This window comes from Sparus aurata, chromosome 23, assembly GCF_900880675.1.
Source record: "Sparus aurata chromosome 23, fSpaAur1.1, whole genome shotgun sequence".
Lineage (NCBI taxonomy): Eukaryota > Metazoa > Chordata > Actinopteri > Spariformes > Sparidae > Sparus > Sparus aurata.
The window spans coordinates 21,785,591-21,810,029 of record NC_044209.1 but is presented as its reverse complement, the minus strand read 5'-3'; the positions used below and the strand labels follow the sequence as shown (position 1 = coordinate 21,810,029).

Genomic DNA, 24,439 nt, shown 5'->3' with positions numbered 1-24,439 from the left:
GATTCAAGAAGCTTTATTTATCCCGAGGGAAATTGCTGTGCAACAGTTACAATACAAAGTGGGAAGAAGAAAATAGAGAAAGTAGAGATAACATAGATAAAATAAAATACAGTAAGATAAAAATAAAATAGAGGTTAACTTAACATAAATCAAACAGCAACTCAATATAACATGTAACAAAATTGTAGTAAAAACGTAGGTATATACAATATACAACAATATGCAGTGCAAAATCGAAATAGAATAAGTACAACCTAAATGAGTAATGAGTAGCGACTACTTCTTCCACATATGTAGTATCACTCCCCAAAACCTGTAAACAATCCTAGATGTGTAAAAAATGGTGGAGTTACCCTTTATATAACCCATGTGAATAGACCCCATAAAAAAAAAAAGAGTTGGGGTTTTAAAGATCTCTATAATTAATTGGGAAAATGCAATTATAGTATAGATTATCCAGACACGAAGTAGAAAGTCGGCTCTGAATTGCTGCGCCTCAACAACAAATGAATAAACATAAATCAATTCACAAAATGCAATCACCAAAAACATATGGTTTGCATTTTCTGTACACACACACAATCACACACACACACACACAGAAAATTCAACCCCCAATATCAATAGTAAGCATTTTCTGTACACACATACACACACGCGGATTGGCAGAGCTCGTCCATAGAGGCACTTTATGATGCGCGTAAATCAAACAAGATACCACGAACTCAAACGCATGAATTCTAGCAGGTGATTCTTTGCGCACACGTGCACACGTGCACACATTTGAATGCAGTCAATGGTGTCACTTTCTTGTGTAATCAGACTGCACAAACACTATATGAGTATACATAAATGAGTTGATTCAAATACAGTGGCATTACATAAATAGAGTGGGTGTTTTTTGGCACCAAACCATAATTTGATTTAAAAAAACATGTAGAGTGTGTACAAGCTCTGTACATAAATACATCTCCAGTCATCTAAAGCCTGCTGTTTAGTTCAGCTGTCTCACTTCTGCGTGTTGATATTTTGCACTACAAAGGTGTCTGAGTGCGCGTCTGTGTGTTCGTGTGTGCGTGTGTGTGTGTGTGTGTGTGTGCCGGCTTGAATCTCGAACAGAAATTGGCATTCTCGCCTCTGTTCGTCAGCGCTGAGCCGCGGCGGTGAGAGGCTGACTGGGAATGATCAGCTCTAATGATTTTATGAGAGTGTACATGATTAATGTTGGCACAGCAGTGTGTTTGTGAACAAACCTCTCTCTCTCTCTCTCTCTCTCTCTCTCTCTCTTTCTCTCCCCCTCTCTCTCCCTCTCTCTCTCCCTGCTCTCCACCCCCCCACGCTGCCCTTTTCCTCCCCCATCTCGGAGCGACTCGGAGGGAATATCCAGTCTCGGTGTGTACTGATTTCTGTGGCGCTAGCTGCCGTTTGCCACATTAGTGTGTGACAATGGGTCTCTTTGAAGTGGGTTATTCTAGCGCGGCTCACAGCCCGGCGCAGTGGAGAAAGATGTGCCAGCTCGCCATGCAGACAGGGCCAGCGACGAGCACGGGGATAGACAGAAGGTGGAGGCACACACGTGCACGCCCGCACAAACGAAACACCGGGGGTCAACACAATAGCTTTCACAGCCACATCCTCTGAATACGCTTTATATAAGCACTTCCATCGCAGACAAAAGCCACAAACTCCTCCTCTGTACGCACGCATCTGCCTCAAAGCACAACACGGCACCATCACTTCATCAACAATCCAACCATCTATCATCCACTGGTCCGTGCGTCCGCCCCATCACATCCCTCTCCGTTTTTTTTCCCGTCCTCCTCTGTTCCCTCCGTAGGCCCAGTCCAATCTGAAAGCTTAGCTGAGCTTCGTCTCTCTCTCTCGGCTTATCTCCAAAAGCTGCCTCTTTCATTTGAGTAAATGCCTTCATTCCCAGCTCCTCTATGAGGAAGCTGATAAGGGATGTCTTTTATCCTCAGCAGATAGGCTGCCCCCCCCTCCACTGCCCCCAGCCCCGTGTGGGTGCTTGTGTGCGCAGCATATGCAGATATATTTGTGTGAACTTTACTGAAATATAAATACATTTGTGAGACTTTTCTGAATAGTTTCTTTTTTTACTGTTGTATGTACGAGCGTACCTGAAGACTCGATGGTGGGAATATGCGGCTCGTGGTGTCTCTGAGTCATCCCTCTCATGCTGCTTATCATTCAAATGTGACATTTGTATGATTACACATAATCACACGAGGCTGCCGCAGCCTTGCAGGTGTCTCCGATAGGGAAGTGATTAAGTGGGACAAGCTAATCATCGCTGTGCCTCGCTCGCATGTGTGTGTGTGTGTGTGTGTGTGCTCAAGAAGAGGCCGTCTAATGAATTGATTAAAGCTGCAGAGTGGATTTGTTTGCCGGGGCATTGTGGGATACGGTTTGATTTCGGCCTGAGCGCCTGTGTCGCTCGGACACAACAAATGCATCGATTGGCTTTTGGTGCCACAAATGTCAGCGAATCATTGAAGACATTTCTAAGTGTTCAGAATGACCCTCGGGGCGGAAATCTCAACTTTTGTATTTTTTGTATTCGTTCGATATTTCCATTTAATGCTCATTTTCGAACAGTCCCAGTGACGACATCGCTTTGTCACAGGAGCACAGAGTGTTGCAGCAGCTGATAATGCCGGTTTTCAGAGGTGGGAAGTAAAGTAAAAAATACATCCATTATTCGAGTATTTATTTTTCTTACTTTCTGCTCCTAACATTTTCAAAACAGGGATCTTAAAGGTGAACTTTGTGGTCTTGGAGAAGAAATTCAAAATCATAATTTTCATATTTACAATATGAATGAGAAAATGAACTAAAACTGAGAAGTATTCATATTTCCAATAAGTGAATAAACAAGCTGTTCTCAGAGGAAAATAAGGTCCCCAGGTCACAGTTGGAAGCCAGAAAAAGGTGGCAGGGTCCGCCACATATAAACAAAGTCAAACCGTATGAAACTGTGTTGTCCTTTAAGGTCAGTTTGTTTATTCGGTTTATTCACTCATGAAAAAAAGGAGAGTTTGTTTATAGAGTTTGTTCAGGCATGAAATTCATTATTAATAATGAAATTCATGCGTGAACCCAAAATGTTGGTATTTGACATCCTGGGATGAGAATCCACAATTAACTATCTTTCTGGTTCAGATTCCGCTGGTTCCACCGTTGAGTCTTAACAGTCTTTGAATTATATTAATATGTTGCGGTTCAGTTAGCTTTGCACAGAAACGACTATTCGAAATATACTTCACTTTTACTTTTACACTTTGAGGACGTTTCGGAGCCTGCCCTCTCCGACTGTTCGGGTGAAGAAGTTCCTGTACTCTGCTCGAGTTCAGAACGCGTGCTGGTGTTTTCTGATGGTGAAAAGCTCTCCGCCTGCAGTAGCCAGAGGAGCTGACCCGGCTCTCCTTTTTACCCTCACTAAGAGACACAGCTTGTCCTCTTAGATCTTGCATTTTTTCCAACCCCGCCTCGCTCCCCTTTGGAGCTCCCGCCCTCCCCTCGAGCACAACCACACTCGGTTCTCTCCAGGGACATATGAATAAAATTTGTTAAGCTGTTGGAGCCAGCGGAGGAAAAAAATATTCCTCAGCGCTCCCCGCGGAGCCCCAACCTCATTGACTCCGGTTTGTTTGCTCGAGGGCAACGATTGTGTTCGAGCTGATCTTAGCGAGCGCCGAGTCAATGAGAATGATGCATTAGCAGCTCTGCATCTATTAACGGCTGCTCGCTGCGGGTCGGAGCCAGACGCGACTTTGAAGGGATTTATCAAGCCGCTTACCAAAGAGAGGTGAATGAATTCATTTGCTTACTAATGAGGAGGGATCGCTAATTGTACACTTCCCCGGCTCCACTTCCACCTGTTTAAAAGCATTTTCTCATTACTGCAATCAGATCCAACGTTTATTGTCTGTTACAATCAAACCCTTCTTTTTGTCGCCTCATCAGACCGATTTTGTGGCTTTTTCGGGGACAGGCTTTTATGTTTGGGTTTTTTTTTTTTTAAGGCGGCCTACCTTCTGGATTTTTGTGCCTTCCACCAAATGAATCTGTGTCACCTCAAGTGAAAATATTTGACTGATTTATGTTGTTTTTCATATCAGACTACAAAGCAATGGCACACTGTTCGAAAGAAACAGCGTTAATTCACAAAAAAAAAGGGGGCGAAATTGGCTGATTTCAACACAAAGCCGGTTTAAATGATTCATTGAGGGTTGGTTTTTTTTTTTGCAGGATCCTATACAAAACCACACAAGCGTAATCAAGCCCAATCAAGCAACTGTGTCGGCTCTCGCTCTCTTTCCCTCAGTCAATCAACAGAATTGATTTTATTAGAGGTAATTGTTCCCTGTTTGATGCTCATGATGTCTTGATTAGTCCTATTCTCTGGAGCGCTGTTGTGGAGAGTATGCTCTCCTGCTGTTGTTAATGCCAGATTAACGCTAAATCCTCTTTGTCTCAGCAGACAGCACCAGACAGACTGGAGTGGGTTAGCTGAGGCCCGTGCAGTCAGACGGGGTAACAGCACGTTAGCCAGAGGTCTCCCGAGCTCAAGATACACCAGTCAGAGTTACGCCGTTAGCTAAGAGAGGACTTCCTTCAATGTCGCCTTATAAATATGGGATTAATCTACATGATGTGAAGACCATGATGTTGTATCATCCCCCGCTAAAAGTTTAATCTGTAACTCACTCAACTTCCCACCAAACCTGGATGTATGGATAGGCATCATTAATTGTTGGTACAGATCCAGGGGTATGTTCTCTTTTTCTTGAATATAGCGAGATTTTTGTCATTTTTGCTAATAATACATGGATCTAAATGAAAGCTGTCCGCCATATTTAGTCATCTATGAGTGAGCGGGGCTACAAAAAGGGGGTCTCTATTTAATTCATCGACAGAGAGATGAAACTTTGATTCATATTATAAATATAATAATGATTCCATTATACTTTTCATTGCTCCTGTCGTGAAAATGGAGCCAAAAAGATTCATTCAAAGTGGAAAGTAGCTCATTCATCATTACGAAAACAATTCATTAGATGCGTGATTAATCAAATTGTGCTTTTTTTTTTTTTTTTTTTTTTTTACAGTTTTTTCAGCCTTACCTTTAGTAAAACCTCAGTAAAACCTGTCAGTGAGTAATAACTCATAATGGAAGCTGTCAGGAAGCAAAACAGATTTCTCCCTCTGAGCGTCGTGTAATGTGAAAAGGTGTTTCCTCTGAGGGGGGTGAATTTAAAGACTCGTTTTTCAAGGTAATAAAATCATAGTTGACGGCAAAAATAATCGCACGGTGATCAAATCTTCGTCGATGTATTTGTGTATATTGTCTTAGCAGTGATTCTGAGGGGTTTAAAGTGGGCGGGAATTAGTTTTTAAAAAGGTGATGTCATCAAATTCGGTGCACCAATCAGGATTTAACAACAGTCCGATGGAAGTTGGATGAATGGGAAGGATTGTTTTACTCAGATAAGTCTTTGAGGATTAAATTAATACTTGGAGACTTTGATTGTATATAGATCTGATTTTATGAATTAAAAAAAAAAAACAGATTCACTGCTTACAAGTGGCAAAACTAGGAATATTGAGCTCTTAAACTGGCGATAGACATGTTTTTTGATTCAACATATCATGAAGCGAATATTGAGGATGACGCACAGAAGAGGAAGTCTGGTTCCAGACGTTCGTTATCCAGATGTCCACTGGCTTCTTTGGATATCCCCCAAATCCAGACGATTCAGATGGTAGACGATTGTGTGTTTGGGGATTGTGCGTATGTGTTTTTTTGATGAAAATGTTGATTGCACAGTGTAACGGCTATAAAATAATAACACCACCAGCATTTAGATCCTTTTACTATTCTATTTTTTTCTGCCACCTGGCACCAGATCTCCTGGAAAAATTCAAGCTGGCTGGCGATCCAGTCAGGCTGGCAGCCTGGCGTCATTTCTATCTGCTGTCATTCTCCATTAGAGACTAAATGAATAAATACACTCACATTTTGTCCTGTGTTGTCGGTAGTTTCTACTCTGTGGAAAACAGAAAGCGACCCGGCTGTCTTTTCAGCATCGGCGCCAGCAATAATACGACTTGGAGACTTGAGGGCAAGACAATTGTCTGTTTCCACTTTAATAAAACAAATATTTGCATTAAGCTGTTGGCAAAAGTTTTAATTCCCATATGTTTTACTGCACACTTATGTTTGAGAAATGAACAGCTACTTGTCTCACACACACACACACACACACACACGGTGCGCAGTGAAGCGGTAATGTTAAAATGCCACAATAAAATCGTCTTCCCAATGATTTAAGTGGATATGAGAGGAAGAGTTTCTTTCTGCAGCCAAATACTGCGAGACTCATGCTGGTACGAGTGGTGGAAACATGAGATTCATGCAGTTCCAACAAGGCTTACCACAGGCCAGCTGGGCAGAGGACTGTTAAATCAAGATTTCTCATGATGAGGGCTGAATCTAGTGATTGTGCACTTAACAGTGTCGGCCGCTTTGTGGGCGTCCGTCCATCCCCAATGACCCCCTGAGTTTATGTTCTGCCTTTTCATTGGCTCGACTCCACCGCGCTCTCCTGCGATAAGTAGTAATGCTTTGACGCTTGAGGACACTTCAGCAACTTTCAATCGAGATTAATCTGTCTTTGAGATCTGCCAAGGTCTCCGTGGATGCACAGCTGAGAGAGAGAAAGAGAGAGCGCTCATAGAGACGGGCCATTTGTAGCTGCTGTCTCAGAGCTGTGGTTCCATTCCCACATCGCAACCAGAGGGGACAGCTCACTATATCATTCAGCCGTTTGTTATTTTGTCTGAAGCAGGAGTTGGCCGAAGGGGAGAAATGTCTATCTCTTCCCCCCAGTTGCCTGAAGGTGAAACCCATGCATCACTCTGTAGAGGGAGAGCGTGTGCGCCTGTTTGCTTTTGCATGCATTCTTGTGTATTGTGTGTGTGTGTGTGTGTGTGTGTGTGTGTCTCTGTTCATGCAGATGTCCACATCAATATGTGTGCATAAATGGGAGGCTTATTCTCGAGCTATCAGGTGTCAGAGACTATTGTTCAGGCTGAGTGAACCAGATTGAATTCCTGTGATTCACTTTGGAATCTCTTTGGTGTTAAACTAAACAAACCCGACGGGGTGCCTGTGTTTTTTGACAACATCCGCCTAGTTCCAGCCTCTAGCATGTCTATTTGTCAGTTTCTCCCTGTTTCTTTTGCTTTTTCTGTCCTCTTTTATACATCTCTGCTACTACGTCTCATTTGTGCTCTAATACACAGACCGGGCGATATGTGTATGTTATCTTGGTAGGAGACAGTATATCAGCTGTGATTTACTGATATCGTTATATCGTGATATGGCGTAACTGCCTGTTTTTAAAGACCTCATTATCGTACAATTATGTAACTTTGTGAGTTTTAATTAGTTTTAATGTTGAGTTTGACAGAAGTGTGTTTTACGAAGACCACTAGGCATTGGACGATACGATAAAAATGTGATATCACGATTATCTTGGTCAAAATAAATACGTTGTGCGATTTAGCCCGTTAAACAAAAATATACGCTTTGAACTCTTCAGATGGCAAAACATCAGTACATACTGCAATCACTTTTGTTAAATTTAGTTATATAGGACACATCTCTTTTTTTTTGTGAACATCGTTTGAAGTTAAGACAAACTGAAATAAGGTAATTATAAATCATCTTGCATCCATTAATGTAGAATAAATGGCGGGCAGCTTATCTCCCTGCTGTTCTTTTTTGAGTTAGAGGCAATAAAGCTCGTCTTACTTCAATGACAGAAGAATTCACGGACAGTGTATGTTGTATGTTTCTGTTTAGTCAGGAAAATAGGTTTCTGCTAGAGCTTATTTTGTTTACCTGAAGAGATTGTGAACATTATTATAGCAGCAGACAACTTTTTTAATTTATGCAGATATAGTTGTGACATCCTGGCTAGACAGTAAAGTAAAACTTTCTGTGTGTGTGTTAAAATCTTTGTGTTTGTTAGCCGGATTGGCAGCCTGTGCATGTTGGTGCACACATACATATTGTGTATTGAGAAAAAAATATTGCAATATTATGATAAGGCCATATATTTAAGGGCCAGCTCTCTCTCATTCTGACGTTTACGTTTTCACGGCGCTGAAACACAGTTTTCTGTTTTCGACCTCGTAGTGTTTATGGGCTCTGTGTGTCCACGAGCGATGGGGTGCGTTTGCAATCTGCAGCGCTCCCCCGTGAATCGCAGTGATCCGTGTTTCTGCTGTTTCTGCGCTGGTTATTAAAAGCCAGGGGAAAGGTTACAGTAAATGCCACTCAGACGGCGTGCAGCTCAGCCTTGGCAGACCTCCCCAACCCCCCTTGCCGCCCTGAGTTTCGCTCTTAACATTTTGGGGAACAGTAATTTCACCTTACTTGCTTCCCCCCGCCCACCCAAAGAAAGAAAACTTGGCGACTGCATCCTCCACTCTCCCTTCAAAAAAGCCTCCCATGCAGCCGCTCCTGAAAGTCTGCCGCAGAATTAAAAAGCATGAAAAGCAGAAGCACCCCGAAACCTTACCGTGCTCCTGAGTATGACAAATTGGCAGTTTCCTCTGAGTCGACCCCCCCTCCTCCTCCACCTCCACCTCCCCTCCCCCGAGTGCCTCCCCCAACCCCTTCTCCCTTGTCACCACTTCTCCCAGACGCCCTGGGCTCTCATCACAGAGGTCACGCACCTGTCGCCTGCTGTAAACAGAAAATGAATAATTCAGGAGTCGGCGCTGGTTGACTGCAACAGCTGATGGTCTCTCCGTGACGAGCAAAGATTTATCCCAAGGATTCGCATTATAATCCTCAGCTGGAATCACACTAATGAGAAACGCTCTCCAGAGAGTCTGAGGACCCGTTCGGAGCCAGACCGCGTGTCCTTGACCTCTGCGGGTGGGAAAGTTAGTTTTGAAATGGCAGCCTGTGGAGGCACGAGAAACTTCTGCCACGCACACACACACACACACTGCTGTGGACTTGTAGCAGGTTTGTGTCGATACAGTCGGACCGCATGCGCTCTTAACTGGGCTAACCGTTAGGAGTGAGTCTCCCCTCGGCATTATTTCCTTCTCCTCTCTCCTCTCCTGTTTCCCATCATCCCCTCCCCAAGGTAACAGTCCGCAGGGGGAGCCTGACCTATAACAGAGAGCCAGTTATATTGGAGAGAAAAAACCCAAGCAGCAGGTTGAGAAGCAGTGAGATGCCAGTTGAGGCTGCTGGGTAGCTGGAGTGATTGCTTTTCACTCCTTATCGCCACACCAGCAGGTGTCTAAGAGGCGCTGTACCGCTGCACTCTGAGGGGATTCACAATTATAACACCCTGGCCACCAGCTCACACGCCACCACACACACACGCATATGCACAACTCCCATCCCCACCCGCACCCATCCATCCCTCACGCGCTTCTTTTCTTACTCTCTTCACGTGAAGTGCAATCCTGCCACCAATAGCAACTTAGGAATCCTGTTACGGCCTCGCTCCTCCAAACACCTGCACTGGCTCTGATAAGAATCCTTATCTGCTCGGCCTCATGTCTCTTCTCTGCAGCCGGGCAGAGCTGAAGGGCGCTAAGGCTGAAGTTGAGGCTATGTTACACCACCATGGGTGGTCACATTGATTGTTTTTCAACCACATTATCGTGTCTCATGCGTCGTGCTGGCGAGGGTTTGGGAGCACGAGGAAGCGAGGAGGTAGCGTGAGGCGTTAAATCCTTTGCTGTGAAGTTTTCCTATTTAAAAACGCCCCGGCTGCCTGGCTCGGGTGTGCCGCCTGCAGTACAATGCCTCATATGAAGAATCATCCCTTTATGGCGTTCTCCCATCTTTGTAATTACACATGAGGAATGAGAGGAGACATCTGCATGCCAGCACTTTGAGGAGAGGAGGAAGACGACAACAAAGGACGGAGCAGCTTCTCACAAAGGCTTCCCAATTTGCAGCTTGCAGCTGTTCCTCTTCAGAGAGCTTGTCGAACGGCCCGTCCTCTCTCAGCCTGAAAGTGGCTCGCAGTCCTGGTGCTGATTCCTCAGCCACTGCTGAGGCGAATGGTGACACTTTTCCTCCTTTTGCAAAAATGTGTTGACTGTGTCTAGAACTGACTCTTCTCCTCTATTAGCAGGTGTTTAGATGTGATTAGAAACAGTACTCACACACGGATCACATGCAGTTCACGAGCACAGGTCGCTCTGCATCTGTTTTCACGGCTCGCTATCTACTGTATGCATGTGTTGACAGAAGTGCTGGATTCTAAGCGCATGTGGCTGTGTACAAATATTGAGCAGTTTGTGCATTGTGTTTGCTTGTTTCCTGACAACTCCCCACCATTACTTCACCTTTGTTTAGCTGCATATGCTGCACAGGATTGAAAACCAAATGAGCCTAATGGATCCACAAGGCATGGCACCGCGACCCGTAAATTAAGTCCCACAGATGTGCTGCCGTAGATTAATCTTCACGCTCATGAGCAATTATTCTGGCAGTGACGCTGAGGCATGAGGCTGATTTGAAACAATTACAGCCCAGGTTGGGCAAAATTAGCTCATTCATTTTCCGAGGCCGCTGCTGATTGAGAGTGAGGGCATTTTAAAAAGCAACCTTAGGGTAATTGGTTTTTAACATTGGCACGTCTTCCAGCCGACCTTAGCACAGACACTTCAGGTTTAAAGTCTTTCAATAAAGTCCCTGATTGAATATAGATGATAAAAATTATCTTTTTATCTTGACCTTCTACTGTGTATGTTGTCTTTGAATATACATTACAACTGTGCTAACCTTCACAGCTGGAGGACTTTTATTATATCAGTCAGTCCTGGTCTGTAGTCTGAAGGTACCTGCATCTCTGTTCCCTGTGCTCAAATATCATGATATTTAACCAAGGCTGTAACTAATGATTATTTTATTGTTGATGAATATGTCGATTATTTTCTCGATTAATCAATGAGTAGTTTGGTCTGTAAGATATCACTGTAAATTTTAAAAGATGACTTTACTTTGAAAAAGACCGGAAACCGATACGTTTGAACGACCTAAGATTATCCTCACCTTTACTTGGTGATTTTGAGGCAATCGTTTCTTTCTTGATTTTTGTCAGTAAAGTCAGTTTGTCAGATTTTGCCGTGTGGAAAAAAATGTTTCCCAAAGCCCAAGGTGACGTCTTCAAATGTCTTGTTTTGGACACAACCCAAAGATATTCTGATTACTGTCGCAGATGAGTGAAGAAACCAGAAAATATTCACATTCAGAGAATTTTGACCCTTTTTTTCTTAAAGGAGCTCATTTTCATGTATTTCATTTTATTTTGGGATACTACAAGAATACATTTACAATCTTAATTGCTCAAAAAACACATCAGTTTTCTCAAACTGTCCAGTGCTGCAACACTGTTTTGCCCCTCTGTCTGTTTTAGCTCCTGTTTCTTTAAGACCCCCCTACCGAGTACCCAGTCTACTCTGATTGGTCAGCTCACACACGTCTGAGTCAACACCACTAACAACAACAGAGCAGCTGTGCTAAATCAGATCTTACATGTCAAACTAGCCACCAGGCAAAAATTATGCAAATGTGTGACATGGTGATCTAGTGTGATGTCATGAAGTCACAGAATTAAAGGCTGGGCTACTGACGAGGCGTTTAAGGAGCAGTGTATTCTGTGGGAGAGAGGAGCTTCTGTTGGTTTGAATACCTTTTACATACACAAGAACATATAAAACACACTGACGAAATGAATAGGTCTCCTTTAAAAAAAAAGATTGGCTATCAACATAGTATGAGATTAATTTACTGGTTGGCAACTAATCATTTAATCAACTGACTGTTGTAGCTCTACATATAATATAATAATAAATCATCTAAGAGCTGTGTCTGAATACTCTGCCTTGTGTTCGAATGTAGGAAAAAAACGTATCTGGCCCGACAGCGAGGACTTAAAAAGAACTGGAAAGCTCTGCTTTTTATAGCCAGCACACATTTCCATTAAGAGTTTTAATTGGCCGTAGACACATGCCTGAAAGCAGAATTCAAATTAGGTGTGTTTCAAGAAAAGTCTGAAACAAAGAACCTGTGAAGGCAGAATGAGTGAGGAAAGAAACATTTTGTGGGAAAACAAATTCAGGTAGAATGGGGAGTGGATGATCAGCAGGCCATTTGATGGCAAGCGGAAAAAAAAGGCAATTTACTGGCTCACTGCAAAAACAACTCGCTTAGCATGAGATCTTTTGCATAACAATGAATGTAATAATGCACAAGTAATGTACAGTGCAATTTACTCTGCGAGCAGTTTGCTAGTGTCGTTTAAATAAATAAAGGGAAGGTTCTCGCCTGCGATACCTAAGAATCTCAGAGAATAGCTGTGTAAATGATCATCAATTGTAAAGAGCTTTTCTCCTGTGTGTGAGGTGTGTGTGTGCGTGTGTGTGCGTGCGTGTTTGTGTGTGCGTGTGTGTGTTGTGAGACATTGTTCGTCTCTGATGAGAAATTCAGTCGAGGATGGCTCGGCTGTGTTCAACACCGCTACAACTTGATTTTCATTTCGCATTCGTCACAGCCTCCTAACCACCTTTCTGTCTGCCTCTGCAAGTTTTTTCATCTCTCGCTCTTCTTCTCATCTCATCAGCTGAGGAGTTAAAATTAGAACGCGTCCTCTTGTCCTGCGCTTATTTTCTCACGTACGCCGCACTCCTTCTTCCTCGAGGATCCAAGTCGCCGGGCTCGCACACCATATCTAATCATTTTGTAATGAGTTGTCACAGTTGGCATGATGGCTGTGTGACGCTTGGTTGACCAGCCTGATATTTATTCATGTAAAAAACGATGTCGTACTTAATGCCACTTTCGCAAATGACTCAATTTGCTGGGGGATATGAACCTCATCTGAGTTCCTGTCAATCCTGCAGAGTTTTTAGACCTGGGTTGTTGTTTTTTTTCAATATGTGTGGGTACGGCATCACTTTGAATTAGTTTGGATTTGTTTTTGACACGCCACCGCAGGATGGTAATGCTGCTCTCTCTGACAGATGTTTGTCACATTCTCCTCTGATCATTTCCCGCTTTTTTGAAAGAGTCTCTTATAAAAGTTTATTTTGCTATTACCCCAGAGGGAAGAGGTCCAACAGCTGTCATTATCTCTGTAAAGCGAAGGGAGGAGATTAGGAAAAGTGTGGGTGACTTATTAAAACTGCTCGCCCCTCAGGCTCGAAAGCCCAAAAAACAAAAACTGATGTTTCTTTTGAGATTTTTTTTCTTTGCTGTTTATCGTCTCATTGAAGTTCCGTGTACAGCTGCAGATGGCTGGCCATAGGCACCATCTGCATAGATTAATGTGTTTGATATTTTGCTTCTCCACCTCTTTTTTATTTATTTTTTCCTGTGTAGCATCAGGAAATCAGTGGCATCTCTTTTGCCCGCCCATAGCCCCCGCTGCCTCATAGGGCTCCACAGTGGGGAAGCTGAGCAATTTGTTTCTGGATGGCTCCGGGCTTATCGTCTCAGCTTGACAGATGGGCCTCGCCTCTGCTCAGGTTGGGTTCTGTAGCGACGCACTGCTCACTGCTTGCCTGACAGAGCTCATTATAGACAGTCCCTGGGAGAAGAGGCATCTCCGCGAGGTTGTGTTACCAACGCCGGACTGCTGCGACTCTCTACAGTCGATCTAAACATACTGCTGAAATATTTAATTTAGAAATCATTCATTCAGGCCAGCGACCTTAAAGGAGACATATTATGCTCATTTTGGGTTACTACTAGGATTGGCTTACATGCTGTTATGCTAAAAAAAAAAAACTCATCAGTTCTCTCTTGCTGTCCAGAGATGCTCCATCTTAACCCCCCTTTCTCTGATTGGTCAGCTCACACGTGCCTGTGACAGCACCGCTCTGTTCTGGTTTTAGCTTCCAGTTAGCTTACCATGAATATAGGCAAAAATGATGCACATGAAGTGTGAAGTGTGATCAGGACTACTGATGAGGTGTTTCAGGGGTAGTTTTTTCCATGTGAGAGAGGAGTTACAGTTAGTGCCGACTTTGGGCTTTTTTTTTATACATGCAAAGAGAAAATAATGATACACTAAAGGGAATTTACGAAAAAGCATAATAGGTCCCCTTTCAAAATATTTTCCATCTTATAATGTCAAAAAATATTATAATAATAAGAAAACAGACAAATTTGAGTAATTCAGGGTCGTCCTGACCTCACCTCTCCTTCTGCACGTTCTTCTCATAATTGAATTTGAACTCTCACCTTGTTGTACGAAGCCACAGGCTGCTTATCGATCGTATTTAAACTCCAATGTCAGGTCATATTTTATTTATAGGCTGTAAATTAGCCTCTGCACACCCTTGTCCACACCGTGGCGGAGCTGCCTGAGGTCTAAATCTGCTTATAACTCTCCTGCACACTCATCTCACTTCATTCTTCTTTTTTTCACTTTGTGTTCTGTGATTAATGAAGCACCTAAAAACCCCACTGGTGAAACTTTACGTGAGCTAGCAGGAGGTTTTTTCGGGATTTGACAGAAAGGTAAAAGAAATCCAGTGGATTCAGTGTGTGAGCGCACGTGGAAGAAAATGTATGAAGTCATCCCCCTTCCTGAGAGCGCTCTATTTTCAGTCGCGGGTCAAACTGTGCTTAGCCTTGCATATAATCGGGCCACATGGAGCAGTCTGCCACCTCCTGCAATCCAGGGGAAAGGAGGAGAAAGGAGGGCAGAACTACACATGACAGGTTTTTTTTTTTAAAGAGCAGATTATGTTAAAATAGGAAATGAGGTGCTGAGATTAGATATAATCCTCGTATGAAAATTTTCGCAACGTCCACGATCTCTGCCGGAAAGAACATTCATCGTGTAGATAAACGTGTTAGGACAGGCCGACGCGTAGGACATCAAACAGGGCATGAAGTTGGAGCTCTGTTCCGCTCACATATATTCATCGCACATATTCAACGCAGAAGCTGCATCCGCCCGCTGCACACACACACACACCCTTGAATACAAATCGTCATGCGCTGCACACGCAGTCATCAACTTACACACCCCGGTACACACACATGCAAGCGCGGTGCAGCCAACACGACATGCCGAGTGACCCAGAAAAAAGAGCAGAAACATAACTCAAATAAACAACTTTAGAGGCTTTTAAAGGTAAGGCGAGGAAATGACAGACGAGAGAGGAAGCAGGGGACAAAATGAGAGGCTTCTTTGTAGAAAACCTTTAAATTGCATGCCATCCAGAATGGTTTTCTCTCACCGAAACAGAAAAGTGGCTCTCACACATAAAAGTCTTCAAAGGTCAATTCTGAAAGCAAAAGCGGGGGTTAGAGTAATGCATTAATTTGGCCATTTTCCAGGTTTGCATGTTTAGAATAACGCTCTGTGCATCGCAATGAGGTCATATCTGCAGCTGGAGAGAAACATAATCATTCTTGACTGTTTCATGCAACTGAACCAATCAAATTGTCCTAATTGCTCCGTCAGCATCTCTGCACGGTTTCATCTAACCATCAGTCCCCTAACATCCCATCTTTAAACTCAGGTTTGCAGATTATCATCATACTTGAGGAGGGGAGTGGAAAATCGAATTGAAAGGAGGAATTGGGAGGAATAAAAAAGCGCCGGTCTTTAATTAAAACTGATTGTGGTTAATGCTCTCAGTCCATGCTATAATGGTTCCCACGGTGGCCCTCACACCACCTCCTGATCAAGCGGAAGCTAATTGGCTGTTGAGAGTCACTTCCCCTCTCCCTCCCTCTTTTGTCTTTCACTCTCTCTCTCTCTCTCTCTCTCTGTATCTCTGTGGAGTACATTTGGACATCCAGAGGCAGTGCAATGTCATTTCATGCCCTCAAATGGCTGTGAGTCTCTAATACACCATGAGGCCAATTTACAGTTTCCAGGCACAGAGCGTGGGAGACAGCCATTTGTATGCGTGGCATGTCTTGGGTGATTTCATACCTCGGTTTTAAAAAAAGGCTTGGTTGGTTGGGTTATTGTAACCGAAAAAGCTACAGTTCGATATTTATTCGGAGAGTCGCCGGCTCTTCCTCCCGTGTCGGATCCAGTCCCATCAGCCACCTAGTCGGAGGCTGCTGGGAGGGTTCGCGGGGGGCGGCTGGGGGATGGTGAAACTATCTGGCAATAGTGTGGCAGATGCACAATGAGCAGCATCCTGTTATGACTCTCGGTGTGTGTCTGTGTGTGTCAGGACTGCTGGGCTATGAAGACCGTGCCGAACGTCACCAAAAAGAGAGGTTATTATGTGTACTTGGCAACCGAAGACAGAACCATCCACATGGCGCGGAGTAATTACGCTCGTATTGTGCCTGCACTTAGTGCTCATCATTTCACCGGTCAGCAATTTTCCCTCACAAATTCCCATTCAACGCATTCAAGTTTTAGAAGTTTACATATTCATTATCACAGCTGGATAATCAGATCAGAGGCCTTGTGGCGAAGGTCTAGCTGACAGTCCAACTGTTACTCAGCAGGCAGTCGCAGCTGAGAGAGATTTTGCTGCATAATGACCTTAAATCCTGAAGAAATCAACAAAGACAGCGGCTCTTACTCCATTGATCCAATAATCACTGGTCCATGCAAAAAGAAGAAGAAAAACACAAGCCAGAGACAAAGTCATCTCCATCTTTCGTGTGTTCCATAAAAACGTGCTTACTCAAAGGATTTCATTGTGTTTTCTCAACGAGAAAACTGCACAGTGCAAAGGATTTCTCTTAGTTTCCCTTCTCTGCTGTGGTTGTTGAAGGCAGCCGCAGAGGTCTTGTGTGTTATTTTACCTGAACAAGCGGCCCTTTGTCTTTTATACAAGCAGCGCAGCCAAAGTCACAAGTATCCTTGGGGGTCCGCTCGGGTGCAACGCTAGCAGCGGTACAGTGTCATTGTGTGTTTAGTCTCTGTGGGCGAGGGATGGTGACAAAGAGAGGTCAGCCATTCTGGAGTCTGGACCCCAGACGAAGAACAACAAACCTTATGAGGCGAGAATAAATCTTGTCGACTCAGTTTGTGCTGCAAACTGTAATTCTGGAAAACCTCTGCTTGAAACGGATTGAGCCTAATCCAGTTATTTGGGCCAATCGGTGAGCTACAGAGACAGTGATGTGACTTTTGGCTCTCTATAGTAAAAAGGAAAGAAAAGATTATTTTATGAAAACATTTTTTTAAAAACTCTTCCAGAAAAGACGTATTATTTCTACTTGAAGCATAGACCAGAATCCAAAGAATGGCATTGTTTGTCCATTCACTCCAGAACGACACATAGAAGGGTTTTCTGATCTGAGGGCCATATTGGCAGAATGACTTGTCTGTGCTATGCCGAAACTGTTACAAATCACTGTGAAGAATACATTTATTTCATTCTGGTTACAGTTTGCAGTCAGTTGTACTGACGTTGGTTGCCTGCAGGTAAACGGTCCATGGAGAGAACAAAAGGTGCATGGCATTGGACAGAATGCAATCCTGGACCTCATTGTCTACTGTCTGACAGTGATTAAGCTTTGATAAGTTTTGTTAAGAAATGTATCACCATTCATATGGAAGTTGTGTTGACAGAGGTAAGCCAGAATGGATTTATGGACCTAAAACAAGTTGCTAATCGGACCATAAAGGGAAGGCAGTCTTGGTCCAGATGTCCGTTATCCGGATCTCCACTGGCTACATTAGCAATTTTCCCCAGAGGCTAAACTGCCATCAAATGATAGGATAGGTTGAGGGATCTAGAGATACTGGTTGACCTGATCTTTTGCCGATACGAAGTAAATGTTGACCCCATCAGCATTTGGATTGGTTCCCTGTGAAACCCCACTTTCACTCTTCTTTTCGGCACAAAATGTCCCAGGAAAATGGAGGCTGACTGGCAATCCCATCAGGCTGGCACCGCTTCTGCTCATGCCTGCTTTCATGTCACCATAACCGGAGTCAATTGTGCGATGGGGTCATACCAGCCTGTCAACAAGACCCTCTTCCGACACCTGAATACTCTGTGGTCATTAATACATTATTACATGAGTTCTCATATACTAATGAGTCAGACAACACCCATCTTCCTTTCTTGTCTATTCACCTTCACAGGGGCGGCTGTGGATCAGATGGTCGAGGCCTAGAAAACATTACCAGCCGACGCTGTCATGGCTGGAAATGTTGACTTTTGGGTTGCAAACAGGAAACAACTAACCATCTCCTGTGCCCAGTCTGAAGTTTTGTTGACTCAACCTTCCCCCAACCTCCTCCCTACACTGGCTGTGTTGATCTTTAATAAGCTCAACTCACTCCTTCGTCTGACTACAGCTAATAAAAGCCTTTATCACTTGAATGTACGTGGTTTCGGGGCACTTTCTCAAGCGACTTATGCTGATGCTCTTCGTGGGAGGACAGTCGTCAAAAGGCACCCGTTTTAAGTTAAAGTTTCAAGTTCACCGTAAAGTGAAATCGTGGGCTGTCTTCGGGAAGCCAGACAGCAACAGGCAAAAGGATAAACACGGTGGAGATCCACTCACCCAACTCCAAGACCCTGCTGTGCCAGCATCTATCCCACATAATTACACCGGGCCACAAATAGAAAGGCAGTTTTCTCTCCTCCCCGACCCTCTGCTTTTCTCCTCTCTGTGCTGCTCAGCAGCAGCGAGCGGGGATGTGCAGAGCACGGGGGTGGGGTGGAGGTATTTAGATGTGAGAAAAGGCAATTTGTCAAAAACCTAAGGGAGCACTGGAGTGATGACGAGAGAATAACAGTAAAAGGACTAAAGGATTGTGTGGCTAATTCTGTTATAGCAGAGGAGGAATGAGGAGGGAAGAGTCAGCCTGTTTGCTTGTGTGCATTGGACTCCATTATTTTCTTAGATCAGCAAGCAGGAAATAATTGAAAAATCAATGTTTGAATTCCGTGGCTCGGCTGCACCACACAGACATACTCACATCCGAGTAGATGCGATGTGACGCCGGCTGTTGTGTAACCAAGCCCAGTGAGTCATGAGAGGGAGGAATGCGTTGTTGTGATGGCTGGAGGAGGAGGAGGCCCGCCTGGGGAAAGACTGGCGGAGACAGTCAGATCCGTTAGCAAAGTCATCGGGGAGGGGAAGAGAAGGAGGCCGGACATTTGGTCTCAGGCCTCGACTCGACTGCCAGTGGCCGTCTGGACCTCGGACCACAAGCGAGGCGTAAATACATCTGAGCCCCGGCGCAGACATGACTCTGGACCGAGAGAAACATATGTGCACAGATTCACATGCAAACGCACATATGTGCACAACATCAAATGAGTGGAAAATGACGCAGTGTGATAGAAGGAGGTTATCAGTGGCTGCAGGCTGAAAAAAGCCCTCCTCCCCTTTTGATGGAAAAAATGTGCTTGAACGCTCAAAACTGTATGTTGCTTTAAAGAGCAGGCCTACTGGAATCAAACACAATATGTGCCAAGTGCAAAATTATACCTTGTTTGATTTTGTGTGTGTTTGCGCATGGTGCATCTTATGTGACTGTTATATTGACTTCCCCCTCGCCCTGGGAGCTATTTGTTTTCAGAGGTGCGTAGGCAGTTCTGTTTGTATGCGTTTGTGTGCGCGCCAGTGATACTTGTCTCGTACATCCGAGCCGAGCGCACACACTCCTTCGCTCGCTGTCGTACATGCCTGGATTCAGGCTGTGCTTCCGCGGCAGTGTTATCATCCAAGGAGGCAAACAGCCAGCCCCTGATTTAATAAGCTGCCTAGGGAGCCACAGAGAGGTGGGGAAGCACTATCAGCTGATAACTGTCCTCCCTGCAAGCCCAGCTCTTTCCTCTGATAGCCCAGCCAAGAGAAGACTCAGCTTCTCCTCGTTTTCTTTCTGTGTGCTGTGTGTTGTGAGCGATCCCCCGCCGGCTGCTGCCCACGTGTCTGTAGGCTGCGTCCGTCCTGTGCTGCTTCATGCTGGGTGTCAGACAGACAGCAGAGGAGAGCCCACACATGGCAAAGGCAAAGCTTGAGCCCAGCACTGAGGAGCATATGCTCAGAGCTTCAGTCTTTCAGCTCCCCCCACACACACACACACACACCAACCGCACACACTCCGCGTCATGGCTGCAACTCCTGCCAAGCCGCAGAAAGCCATGGGCCAGACTACTGAGAGGGCCCCCGTCTATCACTCTGTTCTGTACTTCACACAGGCCACAGAGCCATATCATTATCCGGCACAACCTCAAATGCAATTCTAAGAAAATAAAAATAGTGTAATATTCCACAACAAACAGGAGGAAGCAGTGCAAAACGTTAAATCGCTGCACTTTATTTCATCAGATGTTTTGTAGACTGTGATGTTTTCGCTGCCATGTTTGAGCGGTCTTTAGGTGAGCAAAAGTGGATTAACTCTATATTTCATCCAACCTGTGCAGCTTTTCAAAGAATGATGTCCCAGAGCCAGTGCGGCCATTTTTCCTCTTGACGAGGTTAGGAGGCTCAGATGTCGTACTGCTGTGTTCTGGGGTGCACGTTCATGGAAATGTAGGCGATCTGACAAATCTTTACCATTTCACTGCTTCCTGACTGAGTAACAACTGTAATTAAAATGAGTAGTTTAATCCAGAGCGACATTGGACGGTGTTTCAAGGTTAAACAACAGGCCTTTGGTTATCAAGCCTGTTGTTTTTCCTTGAAATGTGGTTCAATGCGTCTTTGATTCGCTTCCTTTTCTAAGACTTCACCCCGATGGATTCACATGCAGGGAAGCACCGTACACTGTGCGATCGTAACCATGTAAATATTACCAATTTTTCGAGACAGTGTTTCTGTCTTCAGCGTTTCATTTTTGTGTCCCACCATCTGTCTTTGAGATCTTGCACTCCCTCTCCTATCTTGAGAAGTAGCTATTTTTTGGCAAATCATTTCTATTTCTAAGCTGCTGGTGTATTTCAAGGTCAGTTACGGCTTTTTTCTTTATTTTCCTGCCTGTGGTGTTCCTTATCACACACGCGCAAGTCAACCGGCCTCACAGTGTATGTGTGTGTGCGGCACCGGGGCTCGCATGATAGGCGTACTTTGGGGTGGCCACGGTGACCTGCAGCTGACACCAGTGATTGATCCTGGTGCCGGGATAAGTGCCTGCGCACCGGTGAGCGCACCGGTCCACTGAAACGCAGCCAAGCGGAAAATTAGAAATCTCTTCATCCCTGGTCCATTTGAAATCCGATATCTCCCATCTTCCCTTCGCGCGGGCACCTTTCCTCAGCCAATAAATCAGTAATTAAATGATGTGTTTGTGTGTGTATGTGTGTGTGTGTGTGTATGTACATGACGGTAGGTGTGTGTCCTTGGGGGATCAGCTCGGGCAATTGGGGTGATGGGAGTATTAAGTCTCCAACGCAACTGCCCTTCCCTCCCCCCAAACACACATGTACACCGGCTTCTTTTGTCCGTATAAAAACACAAAACACACAAATTCTAACACACCTCGCCCCAGATAAAAGGCACGCGCCCGCTCACAAGCACGCTCGCACGCGCACCTTGGAGTTGTGCAATGTGTGTTGGGTGTCAAATGGAGGTGTAACAGTGCCTCAGGTATCAAATAAATCAAAGTCGGGCCTCCTCTGAGCGCAGCGTGTGACCTTTCGGAAGCCACTGGCGCAGTTCCACTCCTGATACAAAAATGTCACTCATGTTAATGTTTCCCGGTCGTTTCTTAACTTCCAACATCTATCTCTGTGTGTTGTCCAGGTACGTCAGCCCAGGGCAGCCCCCTTCTGGCGTCCCTCCCTGTCCCGGGACGGCCTCTGCAACCTCAGCTGGACCTCAAACACCTCCTGCCCTTCAGACTCAATGGATCCTCTCCCCTCAGCCTCTTTCCCAACTTCAACACGGTGAGTGCTGTGCTCTGTGGCACCTGCTATCATTTAGATGAGCAGGAGAATTAAAGTGCAACCAATTAATCCACGACTTTCATCAGCGACAATAAAGGTTTCCAGTTGAGCTCAGGATCGCCTAATTAGATCCAGCGGAAAATATCGTGTGAGGGGAAATAAATCTTTTTGCGAGTTTACTGTTAACTGTTTACTGTTAAGCTGCTATTTTGAGTTTGAGAACAAAATGTCTCTTTTCCTCTTCCATACACTTTGAAAGTGTTAGTGTAGTGCCGGAATGTGAGACAGCTATCACTCAGTCGGTGGTGTTGATAAAAAGAAAAGCATGCAAACATATTAACGGATGTTCTTCCTCCCAGCTGTCATGCTATTTATTGAGATTGTAGGCTGTGGAGATGTCTGCCTTCTTTTGAATGTAATTGAAGAGAGACCACTTGAGCTCTGGCGCTCGACACATCTTTGGAGAGCTTGACGGCAGTGTGTCTTTCTCAGAGATCCTGGCCGAGTCACTCAAGATAATCCACGGACCTTGTAGTGAGCAGTTTGAAGGGGACATATTATGCTCATTCAATTTCAGGTTCATAATTTCTCTTTGGGTTACTACTAGAATAGATTTAAATGCTTTAATGCTCAAAAAAACACATCAGTTTAATTTAAAGCAGCCTTGTATTCCCCCTCTGTCTGAAACGATCCTGTCCCTTTAAGGCAGCTCGGATTGGTCAGCTCATACATGCCCGAGCCAGCACTGCTGCTTTGGGCGTTTTAACATTACAAGAACCTTTACAAAACACTGAAGTGAAGGAAACAAATGAAAAAGTATAATACTTCTCATCCTGAAGTCAACTGTCTTCATCTCACAGGAGATGGCATGCATCTAGTCATGGGTGAGCGGCTCATGCTTGTGAAATAGCATGATGTAAGCATTAATGGCGCCCTCCTTTGCTGAGCTGTACGATGGTTTAGTTGGCGAGCTTCCTGTCTTTGAGTAGATGCACCGTCACCTCAAATCAAAAAATGTCCTGGGTTTAGTTCCCAGCTGGGTCAGGGGGCTTTTTGTGTGGAGTTTGAATGATTTCCTCATGCTCACGTGGGATTTCTCGAGCTGCTCCCGTTTCCCCACCATCAAAGCATGTACTTTAGGTTAATTGTCCTGTCAGTGTCCCTGGCTGAAGCACTGGCATAGACCTGGAGTTGGTACCGGGTGCCGTACGGTGGCTACCCACTGCTCCTCAGGGACGTTAACTGCTGGGAACAAAGTTTCAAAGTTCTGTACGCGGTATGACTGTGTGTGACCAATAAAGATTATTCTTCATCTGTTCTGACTCTGTTCTGCCAGACTGTAGCCTCCAATACTCATATAAACCGTACTCCTGAGGCCTTACCTCAGTTTTGGGGTGCTAATCTTTATTCAAGTATTGTTTCACCTCTCAGAGTGGCTAGCTGTCACCTCGGAATCAGCGTTGCTGCAGATGAGACCCTTTTTAATTTGTTTCAAAGGTCAGCAACCAGCGGTTCAGTTTTGAAGGCCCTGGGCTCTGATGCTTACCTTGCCTGTGTGCCTGGAATTAAAAGCTTGTATCTTTGATCCTTTACTCACCAGCTCTCTACCCATTGTCTGTTTGTGTGTGTGTGTGTGTGTGTGTGTGTGTGTGTGTGTGTGTGTGTGTCGGCACTTCTGAGTTCTTTGATACTAGTTTTAGACTGGATGTGTGTGTCTGTGTGTGTGTGTGTGTGTCTGTGTGTGTGTGTGTGTGTGTGTGTGTGTGTGTGCGTGCACGCGCATGAGGCTGCTCACTTCCCTCATTGCGCACTGTGAAACCATCCCCAGTTCTGTGGTCTGTAAATGAAACATAAGCCAGAGATTTGGCTCCAGCGTGCACTTAACACCTTTTCAAACCAAGCGAAAAAAGGTAGGATGAGAGAGAGACAGAGAGACAGAGGAGAGGTAGGGCCACACAGACATCTGGCCGGCTGCTTCTTCCAGCGGTGGACATGTGTGAGGGGGTGGATGAGATATAAACGTGTGCTGTATGATGTGTCAGCGTATATGTAGGGGGTCTCCAGCCTGCCGTGTGGAGAAGACAGTGTATTCATTTGTTCTGCTGCCCACTGCTTTCGGTTCAGGGTCGCCCGTATTGCCCTATGGAGGGGTTCAGCATGCCGAGCAGCAAAGGCACCATGGAGGACATTTGTTCCTCTAACACACGCATGTATTTATATTAGCGGTGGTGGCAGCAGGGTAGGTCTCTGGTCAGTGTTTTGTCTGTGTTTAAGCTTATTTTTTAACAGGAAAATCGTTTCTATTCTCAAACCAGCTCCTCTGCGTCACAGCTCTTTTCGTGCCTCTGTGACGGCTGTGTCAGCTCACAGCAAATTACTGAGTTTAAAGGTCCAGTGTGCAGTGGCATCTAGCATACCGCTGTTCAGGTGCTGGTTCAGAGCCAGTGCCTACTCTGGAACTAGTTCTTTCTGAAAAACTGGTTCCAGAGTGGCACCGACACTTTGCTTTTCTGGAGAAAAAGAATGGCTGTCG

General features: G+C 44.8%; 1 protein-coding gene across 3 annotated transcripts in view; it reads left to right on the top strand.

The window, feature by feature from the left end:
- Positions 1–24,439, top strand: part of znf385c (zinc finger protein 385C) — a 136,708-nt gene that overhangs the window by 88,181 nt on the left and 24,088 nt on the right. For all 3 annotated transcript variants that reach the window (XM_030408205.1, XM_030408206.1, XM_030408204.1), the window contains one exon: positions 21,764–21,906. In XM_030408205.1, coding sequence (XP_030264065.1) covers positions 21,764–21,906 — 143 coding nt within the window. The remainder of the gene's footprint in view (positions 1–21,763; positions 21,907–24,439) is intronic.